Source organism: Passer montanus, unplaced genomic scaffold (genome assembly GCF_014805655.1).
Source record: "Passer montanus isolate IOZ18808 unplaced genomic scaffold, ASM1480565v1 scaffold191, whole genome shotgun sequence".
NCBI lineage: Eukaryota > Metazoa > Chordata > Aves > Passeriformes > Passeridae > Passer > Passer montanus.
Window position 1 is genome coordinate 278,480 of NW_024366492.1, and position 12,514 is coordinate 290,993.

The following is a 12,514-nucleotide window of genomic DNA, read 5'->3' on the forward strand; positions in this document are numbered from 1 at the left end:
AAAAATATAGTTTCTTTTTAAGAGATTCCTAAGTATAGCCAGAATAAAATTTATCTGTGGAATTGGTGTCCCACATACACCTTCTACATTAATAAAGCTTTATGTTGTTATCTGTGCTGCAAGTCTGCCAAGCCCACTTAAAGAGCAAATCCTCCATAGTATAGTTTAGAAACGTTCTGCTTTACAATCTGATTGCATAATTGCCAACAGCTGGTAAATAAAACAAAGCAGGGAGACAGCATTTGTGAAGAGAGATTAATTTCTTCCTCACTACATGTGGAGTGCAGAGCTGTCATTGATAACAGAATTGCTGTGTTTGAACAATCCAGCCTGTCTATTTAACTGTGTTGTTTCCCCCATAAGGTGTATGGCCAGTAGCTGAGATCTCCTTACCATCGTATCCACAAGCCCAGGTTAGACACTGGAAGAAGGCAACCTAAAATGAATCCAATCTCTTCATTCAGGAACATAAGCAATTCAGAAAAATCTATCTTTTAGATGATAATTTATCCTTTTGTCCGTGTTAGAGATTCTGTTTTGTAAGTAACTTGTCTTGGTACCCAGTTACCTTTGTGATTATTGATAAAACATAAAGCTGATTTCTTTCTCCTTTTTATAATGACATTTGTCATTGTGTGGACCAAAAAGAGGAAAAGTATTCAAATATATATTCTCCTATTTTTTTTATAGGAAGCTTGTGTGCTAGTTAAAAAAATGGCAGTGGCCTAAAAGAGAGTCGTAGTTCTAGATTTAGAGGTTTTATTGTTTCAGACAGGATGCACAGGTTTGTTCTGCATTTGTACAGTACCCTTTCCTCTGTGCTTCTACAGCACTTGTACTAGGTGAGGTTTGGTGTGTGCTGTGATAAACTAAAGCTGGATGAAAGCTGCTCCCTGGCCAAGCAGAATGCTGCTGTCTCAACATGTGTGGCAAGTTCTGCCTGCCTTTCCGTCTATCTGGAGTTTGGATCAATGTCTATCCTCAAGATATTAATTTTCTAAAAACATGGTGGGAACTCAATGTCCTACTGACTTCTTACCAAATTTGTAGCTGAAGAACAGGATGATCATATAGATTTGTTCCCTGTGCAGACCACCCTAAAAGTGTTCATTGTCTGGAGAGAACATACATATTTATATAACAGACCAAATCCTGTAGTAACAAAATATAGTTGGGTTATCATGGTATTCCTCCCTCCTCACCCCAGGTTGCATGTCCCAAACTATAAACTTCTCAGATTTATTCCTAGTTGTGATTCTTTTTTTCCCAAACAGCTTATTCAGGAAAAGGCATGTAGGAATAGTTTAGACCTAGGAACATACTCACTTGCTTCCAAATCCTTTGTCGCTAACGACATAAAACTGTTCCTAAATTTTAAGTTATAAAGAGTCTCCACATCAGGCAACTTTAAAGACAGCAAGAAGCCTTTCATTAATGGGACATGAAATTCTGCAGTTTGACCATTTAAGGTACTTCCAGTCACTGATTTTCACCATATCAGCTGAATTCTCCTTTGTTACTTTGCATTTACTCTGTCTCCCTAAGTGTTTATATTGTTTTCTGATTGCTTAAGAATTGAATATATAAGTTGGCTGGGAAAAACTTAATTGCAGAGCATAATTTAAAATATTTACACAGCAATTTGCTAGGAGTTACTCTTTGGATATTTTGCTTTTCTCTGTCAGTCAGAAGCAGCCATAAATCCTTCTAGATTCTTGGGAGAACAGATTGAACAGGTATATTAAATAATTGAGCTCATCCTCCTGCAAGTGTGCAAAGTAGTTCCCCAGCAAATGACATGTTATTATTACAGGGCTGTTACTGGTATTGAACTAACAACTACTGTCTTGAATTGATGCTATGGAAATTAGGAATATTTTCAGCTCAAATTAGCAGTCTTAAAGTCTGAAAAAAGTTTCAGAACATGCAACATGAAAGAAAAAGGGGCCTGTTAAGTTCATAAAAATATTCTTCATAAAATTATTTTTTGTTCTTATTTTTAAAAGATTTTGGTTGGTAATGAAGGTATTTTGAATAAGAGAACTCAGGAAAAATTCTGTAGTGATCCTACTTCTGAAAAGAAATCCTGTGAAAATGTAATACTTTCTACATGATTTTACTTCACTTGATTTAAATCAAGGTTTATTATTAAGCACAGGGAAGTAATGATATTCTTTACACTAAGAAAAAGTGAGTTTCTTTAATCCTTTTGTGGCCACTCCCACTTTCCTGGCCTAACTCTTCAAATGAAGAATCTTTTAGTTCTTCTATAACACCTGGGGACCAGTCTGTATTCTTGCTTTCCAATAAGCTCTTCAGAATATTCACAGCAGTGCACAGGTGCTGATTCTAAATTCTGTCATTTGCACTGTCATTAAAAGTTTTGACATATGAAAAAAAAATCATAAATTAGTTTTCATTCCTCTGTATTCAGTGATTGTAAAGTTAATTTTCAAGTCATAAAACTACTGTAAAAAAGCTATGGCTGTTTACTTGAACTATGAAAGATGAATCAGGAATATTTTAGAAAATATTTGATGCGTGCTTGAATATAATGTGTTACACTCAGGTGAACTGTTTATATAGGTACTTCTGTATGAATCATATTCTAAATGTTTTTGGTATCCAATATTGTTCTGTTTGCTTTATGTGCATGTTCATAAGACTATGACATTTAATGAAGAGATCTTTTTAAAGTATTGATAGCCATGAGTAGATTATACTGTGTTTGATCTGTGTTAAAGATTCAAAGTCCAAGATATTTGAATAGAACTTAGAATAAAAATGTAATTAGGTTACATCCCTAAAGTCTGATATATCTTTAAACAAGACTGCAAATGAAACTTTATTAAAACTTCAAATGAATTATTTCTTTGCTTTTTTAAATTCTTTTTCCCTCTCTTCTCTTTCATGTCTATTACTGACATTGCTGCTTGTATTTTACCTGTCTTTTCCAGGGTATTTTAATTATTTACTGCTTAATGACTAGTACTGAGATGAAGCTGCCCTCTCACTGAGATTTTTTTCCTTTGCTTCAAAGCTTTGAGAGGTCTTGGAATACTGTAGCTGGACCAGCAGTTGTCATCATAAACTTTCCTGGAGGCAGTGTTTCCTTTCAGTAATTGACAAAGGAGGCCATTTCCAGAGGTGCCTTTCCAGTGTCACTGAGAGCTGTTAGGGTTGCATGTCCTCAGCCATTACCAATAAGCTGGAGAAGCCATAGGTAAAGCAAGCACAAAGCTGTTAATAAAAATATATCTTGCTCTTCAGAGAATCCTTCAGGTTGCCTGGGATCTTAGCAGGTCATTAATCCAACTGAACTTCTGAAGTAAATCAGCTGCACCACAGAATAGCTCCAGTGCTGGAGTGCTGCATCTGATAATAAATTTATTATTGGAAGCTATGGAAAGTAAGGGGAACTGGGTGGAATCTGAATAAAATGTAAACACTGCCAAAAAAAAGTATTTAAACCAAGGCAGGTATTTAACACAACTTAGCAAAAAAATTAATTTAGTGAAACCAATCTGCTTCAGTGTCACTCTGTCTATTTAAAAGATTATGATCACATTAATCTTTGAGGTTGCATACTAATATAACTTGTTTTCATTATTTCTGTTGAACTTAAAAACTTCCTACGCATGTGCAATTCATCCCTGAGTTTTCTGTTCCCTTCCCTTTCTGCATTGAGATATCCACCCATAGACATTGAAATATTTGTGAAACCTGAAATGGGAGCATCCCACTGAGTGTGGACCTGCTCTTATCCAGAGCCTGGAATCTTGCAGTGTGAGCTTCCTGAATGCTGAAAATATTCTTCTGAATATTTTCAGCATTCCTGAATGCATTTTGCATCTTGGGTAGCCTTTGCATATTGAAATCACTTTGATGCTCTGCAAGTGTGAAAGAAGGCTTGAATAATACTGTGATGCAAGAATTCCATTGTCTCTAAAATGGGTGTGTGATCATTCAGCTCATGTTCAACATTGTTTGAAATGTTGTCCTCCAGATTAAAATGGATATATATAAAAAAGTGTTTATTTATATATAATCAAAAAAATCAGAAGGCGGCATGTCACAAATGCTGCTTTCATAAAATGTGTTAACCTAAAAAGATAAAGGAATTTTAATTGTAAACCAGAATTTTGCATGTTGGTTCATTTGAATATGAATGTAAGACAGACAAGTTAGTGGGATTTTCATTTGGGACCCGTTTGGTTGTCTTTTCTTTTCCCCTTGCTGGTCCACAGTGCACCATTCCCAAAGCAGCTGTCATTTCAGCTGCCTGTGGGAAAACCCTCCTGTTTGCAGCTCAGGAGTGCTGGCAGCAGAAGGGGAAAGGGTTAGAGAGCAGCCAGGCAGCCAGAAAAGCCAGCATTATCCCTACCTTATGAGGTGTCTCTGGGAGAACCCTTAAGTAAGCCCTTTTTAGAACAGGTTTGATGTCCCAGTGTGCTTGTGGTGTGATACAGAATCTGTGAACTGTCCTGCTGCGGGTTCTACAGTCTGCACTGCCCTCTAGGTTTGTGTAGGTGTATTTTGAGTGCTTGAGATTTAAGGCAAGTAATATGGGTCCTCAGAGGACAAGACTACATATGCTCTAATGCTCACTGGATTACTACAGTTATGATTGTCTTTTCAGACAGCACACATTTGTTTAAGTAATGTAAACAGAAATAATGTATCATCCTCTAAGGTGCAGTACCTAAGACTAGCCTGGCAGTCCTTCACCTAGAGAAGGGAAGATAAAAAACTGTCCTTTTGCACTGCTGTCAGTCCACCAATGCTACATCTCAGGTTGTGTGAAGCTCAACTTTCCTTTTCTCTCTTCCTCTCTCCTTTGTGTCCCCAAGTGCTCTACTTCTCAGACATGGCTTCAGCTGGCCTTGGGCAACTTGGACTCCAGGTAAGATCTACTGGTGTATTGTCAAACTGGAGGAATGGGCAGAACATGCCCTAATGAGCCAGCATGTTCATTGCAATATTCTTATGAATTGCCTATGTCATTTGCTATGGTGGAATCTTTCTGGGAAAAAACAAAATCAGCTTCTCTAAAGTAAATTCATATAAGGTTTTACTCATTATCTTAAAAATGCTCACTTTGATTGTTGGCTGATGACTGGTTCTGTTTAAAAAGGATTTGGAGAGTTATGAAACCACAAAATTTTGTCTTAATGTTCATTTTACCTCAGGAGTCCAAGGTGGTTCAAGTGAATGAGAGGTGTTTGCTAAATGAGAGTCTTGTTTTATGTTTCTTGTGAACCCACCTCTGTTAAACACTTTTATAACAATCTCTGTGGCAGACTTAAGTACTTCAGCATGAGTAGTGCTGTCATAATTGAACATAGAAACTGAGCTTAATACAAGTAGTTCAAGCAGTTAGACTGAAATGTATGCATTTATCTTTTGAAAGACAATAGCATTTTTGGTTTTCCTTGCCAATAACTGATGCTTCAACCAGATTTTGCGTTCTCATTGTATAGTGAAATAACTGATGGCAGAAGATGCTCTAGATTAAAATATACTACAATATACTCAAAGTTTATTTTACCTTTAAGTTGTTTTAATCTACAGTGGAATATTTTCTGGAGCCCTCAACAACTGTTTGCAATTTAGAATTAAACATGCTTCCTGCTTCTGGTGGTGCTGCTGGGGCAGGTTACCTAACAGACCTGTCACTTTTCTTGTGCAGTTGTTTCTGTGGCATTATTTTCATTGGCAAATACGTGAGCTGATAGAAAAGGAAATCATTAGGTGCTCTCAGTATTGCTGAGGCATGGAGCTAGAGCAGGTCAGTCACTGCATTTTGCAGATTGTGACATTTTAAATTACCTGTACACTACTGGAAGCAATCTGTGGACCTAATTAACATCGCGCCTAATTAAAGTCAGGAATGTATGTATAGAATTCTAGATATTTTTGCACTGCCTTTATTTGTTAAATACCACATTATTCAAATTTGAGTCTCTAATTTCAGTATTGAAAACTTCAGGTTTGTGTGCTGTTTTCTTAAGTGGGAGTAACTTTTTTTTTCCTCCTTCAAGTAATCAATGCACTGCTGAATGAGTTCATTTTAATGCACTCAATCATGCCTCTAATGTTTGTAGCTTACGGGCGCAAGCATCAGTAATGCAGGAATGTTATATGGCTTTAGTTTGGGCCATTTCATAAAATATTCATGGAATCAAAAATGTGCATCAAAATAGCGGCTGGGAGAATTACATTTATGTGCCTGCTTTTATGGCAGCTTCACATTTAAACCCATTTGTGTTAATATCTAGTCAATCTTTCTACTTAAAAAAAAGGCAAAATAGTAGTCTCCATATATACCCCTTTTGGTTGGTATCTATTTCGATATGAAAAATCTGTATTTTTGAATTGGGTTTTAAGAAGGAGAATTATAAATTAACTTTTAGATGACCTAAAAACATTTATATATTTACAAAATTGCATTGAATTATTTTGCTTGAATGAATAGATTTAATTTTTTAATTTGAATCAATTCAGTGAAAACAGTAGCACAAATCTGTCAGAATTTCTTATAATAATATATTAACTATTTAAAACTGATTTTTTACTCCCAAAATTATATTGTGACAATGTTAGCCTCCCATACTTAAGATTAAGCTGTTGCTGATGGGACTTCCTTTGTTATGCCCTGAGTTATATTAAACTATAAAAAATTATTAAAGTGTAAAATTTTGGTAGTGGTAGTACATATGTTGTAAGAGTTACCATTCTGGTTTTTGATTCCTTTTATAAGAAGAGAAGAGAGACATCAGAGATTCTACAAGGCCTTTTGGTATCCACTGAGATAAATTCTGCATGGCAGTGTGAAAATAAAGATACAATTCCTATTAATGTTGCCAACTGAAAATAGCTTTACTGCTTTGTGTAACATTCTGCAAATAGATTTTTCAAACATGGATTTCCTAGAAACACCTTCTTGATTTTCTCTTTGAATTCCTAGACCTATGAAAATACATTTCTGCAAGCTGTTCCAAGTGATTTTCTTACTCCATTGTTTTTTCTTCTCATTTTTCTTTTTTTGGTCTTTGGTTTTTTTTCAGTTCATAATATAAGTAATTTAAAACTCTGCCTTTTCGCTGCCTAAGTGAGATAATAATGCTTTTATTCTCAGAAATGTTCTGCAATTGGCTAATTTCTTTGTTTTAATGTTTTTTCAAGATTTTCGGATGGCTTTCTCTGTGTGTCTGTAGTCAACACTTGCAGCAGTTCAGTGTTTAAAAATTAGAATTCACTGGCCTGATCAGTTCTAGCTGAACTGACTCATGACAGGGAGTAAACTCACCAGTCCCCTGAAAATATGATTTTCCCACAACATTTGAGTTTCACAGAAGCATTATGGATTAAATAAATAAGCTGATGTGTCATTTGCCAGTGGCAACAAAAGATTTCAGTTTATTTTCATGGAAGAATAAGTTCCAAAGTCTTAAATGTTTTACCTTCCACGAATTTGAAAAATCTCTAAATAGCTCTTTTTATTTGAATGAGTCTTCAGTAAGCAAATTCCTAGCCATGTAAGGGCTTTCATGTCAGGAATTCCATCTCTTCCTTGTTTAGGAAATGAGGTATTTTGGCTTTCTGTGCATCACTTTCTTTTTAGTATTTCTGTGAACAGATTGTTTTACATTTTACTGCGTAATCTTTCTTGGTAATTCAGTGAAGCCAGATGTAATATAGATCCATTTGAATATTATCCAACGAATCATATTACTTTATCATTTTGAAGCTTGATGTAGATGGATTGTTTCCAAAGAGGTTTCACTGAGATTTGGCATAAGGAGTGTGGGGTCACAGCTCTTAGGGTTAGGTCAGCTCCTGAGAACTATGGGGGTATGGAATGTATGAGTTCCATATTTAGTCTGATAAAAACTTCCTCAACTTTTCTCAAGGGGATACTGCAAAAAGGAGACTTGGGTAAGAATCACCACACCTGATAGTTCTCACAACCAGAACAATAGTCCTTAAGATTGCAAGTTTTTTTTACCTAAACAATGTGTCCTGTTAAGTTATCATGTTACAGTGTCCAGAGAAACTCAGATACTGTTCAGCTTCATGGTAATACCACTTATTTGTTTGCTGCTTCCCATTCTTACTGAAAGTTTTTGAGTAACACATGAATCAAATTCTAGTAAAGAATCCATTACACATGTGGTTTATCCCCATGGCTCAAATGTATGATAATACCCTTTCAGAAGAACAATCCCTTTATTAATGAACTTCAGGGAGAATTCCAAGGAAGAGTATATGTGCTTATGAGAAACCAAGTGAACAAAATGCTGGCTCTGTCTATTAACATTACATTTTAACTCAACTTTCAGTCATTTGTCACAAACCAAACATGAGCTTCTTTGATATCTTAAATCTGTCTTTAGCAACTTGGATAGCTGGAATTCTGTTGACTTCAGTATTGACTGTGCCCTAAGAAGTTAGCTGAACTGGATAGACAAAAACTCAAATTGGAAGCCTCTTGAGAATGGACAAGGGTTTTCATCTGGCTTTAGCAAATCTACATGTCTATTTTCTGTTACATCTACTGTCAGGGCGTCTGTTAATAGCTGGTTGTGATAATTTCCCTTTGCCTGTCTATTTCTGCAGTCTGATGTTAAGCGCGTGATATTTTGGAATAAATGTGTAGAATTTTTCCTGTTTTCCCAGTGTTTTGGGCCATCTCTCCAATACCTGTCCCTAGGTAGGATGGAACTGAATAAAGTCTGCTGATTCCCCTTTCACCTGGCACTGCACTCTTCAGCACCTGTTGTCTCCTGTGGGATTCTTACGTGAATTTTAGGCTGTAGAACCATAAAATTATTTGTCTATGACACTCATTTAATTCATTGCATTTTTGAAAGAGGAGTTTCTGCTTGTCAGTTTTAGCTGAACTCGTTTTAATCATCAGAGAAACTTAATATGAAAATAAATTTAATTCTAATAAAGATGAGTTATGTTTTATATTGCAAAGTTGAAAGCATGGTTATAAAGGGGTAACCTATGCAAAAGACAAATCTAAATTGAGTTAATAAGAGAAATCTGTCATAGCTGTTCTGCTGCCTCTAGGTTGGCTGGAGGCCTGGGGAGATAACCTCATTTTCTCAAGGAATGCTTAAAGAAGATTCTTATCCAAGCTTTTCTCCTTTCCTTTCCTATGACTGGGAAACAACTTTTCTCCTTCCTGGTTTCTTTTTGCAGTTTGAATTCAGGACTGTAAAGAAGACAGCAAAACAACAATAGTTCCTTGTAAATCGCATCTCAGAAGAGGTGCAAGCTACAAACATATAAATGAACCTATTTGATGGGTTTTTTCAGCTGTTAATAGAAATACAGTTGATATATTGATGATCTATGGGACGAGATTCCTCAGTCACACACAAAGTTATGAAGGCAGGGTCACATTCACAGTTGTCCCTGCTACAGAATAGTCTTTGCTAAATAAGATATTATGACCGAAATGCTTGCTTTAGAATTATTTTTACTGTAAATAGTCTTATCTTACATGCTTCCCAGAAATACCCATTATGTATGAGAAAAAGCTTTTTTGTTCTCTCCAAGAACTTTGAATTTTCATTGTCCAGCAGGTATGGAAATCTCCTAGACAGAATTTTATGCACAGAGGTAAATCCAGCTGAAGGTAGAGGAAAAACTACTTGGATGTGAAAATAAATTGAATTCTATTTTCAAACTTTGCCTTAAAAATGTTTGAGTAACTTACATTTGAAGACCTTGGAGTATATTACTTCAGGCTCAATAATTAATGTATCAATGGTTAATGCTCTTGCAGTAAAATCTACTAGATAAACTCACCAGAGTTGGCCTTGCAATAACTGTTGAATAAATTACTTTGAATGATAAATTCTTTTTTTCATTGATTAATTTGTTTAAATGAAGGTTTTTATTTTTTTTCCCACAGTTCTGATACCTTTATCCCCCACACTTCAAATCTTTCCCCACAGGTTTTCATTGTGGAAAAAGAAACTTGAGGTATGGTTTCAGTTGTGATTATTTATGCATAGGTGCAAATTTGATGTATGAGAACCACAAAGGCTTTATGAATCTAGAATAAATTTATTTTCTAGAAGATCCTGACATTGCATCCATGGAATCACATCCCTTCAACATGTGGAATTTACAAAGGAAAGCTAATTAAGAATGTGATAAATTTAAATTAGAGCGTTACTGGGTACTGTGAAATTTGATCGTATTTTCCAGTGATCTGTGGGTTATGTATTGAAGAGTCATGAAAAATCTGTGGAATGTTTGGCTGCAACTTACTTATAATGATAAAATTATTATAGACTACAAACTTTAACAATTTTTGATGATTGCACTGATTTTAATTATGCATGATGTTTTTCAGGTCATGTCACGAAAGCTGCGGAGTATTTTGAAACATTTTATGAGCTAACAGAGGGCACATCATGGACGGATGAGACAGGCCGCACTTACACTTCACTGGCATGTCAGCATCTCTGGAGAATTTATACGTTGCTAGCAGACAAAATGCTGGAAAATAAACAACACCAAGAGGCCATCAAAATGCTAATAAAAGCTTTAAAGATGGCAAAAGAAGGTAGGTGGAAAACAATGCTTTCCCATTCCTTCATTCAATGTGCAGGCCATGATTTTCCCAAGAGTAAAGTAGAAATTGTCATGGGTTAGAATGGGTGATTATTTCCTATGAAACTCAACGACAAATGCTATCAGTACTCTTGCAGATCTCACTGAAGCAGAAATGCCTTCTTGCTAACTACAAAGATACTTTTAGGTTCCTCAAAGCTTTATCTCCAAAAAAAAAATCCTGACAAGCTTGTGGAAACAATAATATAAAACACTGAACCCATAATCAGAAAGTAAAGTCACTGATGGAAGCTGAGGTCACTGATTTTAACTGGCTAGTCACTGTTGATTTGGCATTTTTTGACTGATATTATCTGCTGGAAAAGTTACCTTTTCACTCTACATAGTTAATTTATACTTGGGGAAAAAAAAGGTTTTTATAATAAGCAAACAAAATTTTCTACCTTAATGTACATACTTACTTTTAAACCTAAAGTAAAAAATTACAGAATCGCAGAAAAACAGAGGTAGGAAGAGAAACCTCTGGAAATCATATGGTGGTCCTGAGCAGGCTGCTTAGGACTACATCCAGTCAGGTTTTAGTATTTCCACAGGTAGAGCCTCTATAACCACTCTGGAAAGACTTACCACTGTTCAAACACCCTCTCAATGAAGAAACTTTTTGTTTAAATACATATTAATTTGATATTTATAAGATAAATTAGGGTTTTCTAATTTAATAATGTATGCCAAATATATAATCTGTGACCTAGTCTTTGACTAATAGTTGGAATAGATAAACTGTCAAAAATGGCAAAAAATGAAAATACTTTCCAAATTTAAAAATAAGTTCTGCAACAAATAACTTTGTGACTGTATAGGTCATAATACAACCTTGTAGTGTTTTCTACAGCTATAATCTGTAATATATGCTTAAATTACTGCTACAGTTACACTCCTCTTAATATTAGGTACAGTAACTAGAAGAACTGCTATGAAATTACATATGAATGTCTTCTTAATGCTAGTGAAAACTGCTGGATATTAGGTGGTTGTCAAAATGGATCTTACGTCTTTCCAAAACTTATTTTGACCAGGCAGGTGTTCTGGTTCCCTTTTTTCAAATTTCAAACCAATCACTTCCACAGCTTCCTGAGGCATGTAGCACATACCACTATGCGCAATAACAATATATGAGCTGTTCTCTTTAAGCATTAGGAATTTCTTTCTGAGGAGTTCTCTAGTCCTCATTCCAGAGCCATACTGGCTACTGGATGTTATCTGCAATGCCCATTCTGTCATTCTGGACCATCATCTGTGTTTATGCACTTTAGGAATTAGGATTAGGTATTACCTGCTTTGGACTGTCAAATCCTCTTAAGCGAGGAAGAAAGTTCTTCATGTCCCTAGCAACTTTTAACTGCTATTCTTCTGTAAAATTGTATTTCTGTATCCTTATGTCTTATTATGCCTTTTAAGGGATGTTGAATATTGGAAAAGACCATCAGGTCTTTGAGTTACGTACTTTTAATCATTGTAAGTAACATATGAAGTGCTATAGATAGAGCACTGCTGTGGCCTCAGTAATTATTATCATTCAGAGAGTTTCAGAAGTAGGTGTAGGCTTCTGTGTGTTTGGACAGAAAAGGCTACAACTGTAAGCAGACAATCTCCTTTTTCATTGTAACTGTATTTATTTATGCATTTTACAAAATACTTTGATATGCATTTATTCTTCATGTTGATTTTTCGCTATTTATTGTGTTGGAGCAGATGGATATTGAGCAACAAAGAAGCTGGATTTTGTCTATTTTTAATATCATTTCATCAACAGGGTTCTTTTATGGTTACTCATGTTCTGGAGCTAAATTTTTGGATATAGTGTGATACTTTAAGAACTACATAATTAGTTTATATTTATTTTGGTATCAAATAGATG

The 12,514-nt window shown here is 35.3% G+C and overlaps 1 protein-coding gene across 1 annotated transcript in view; it reads left to right on the top strand.

Moving 5' to 3' along the window:
* Positions 1–12,514, top strand: part of TTC29 (tetratricopeptide repeat domain 29) — a 98,980-nt gene that overhangs the window by 18,483 nt on the left and 67,983 nt on the right. Inside the window, exon 4 of the mRNA XM_039706399.1 lies at positions 10,376–10,588. Coding sequence (XP_039562333.1) covers positions 10,376–10,588 — 213 coding nt within the window. The remainder of the gene's footprint in view (positions 1–10,375; positions 10,589–12,514) is intronic.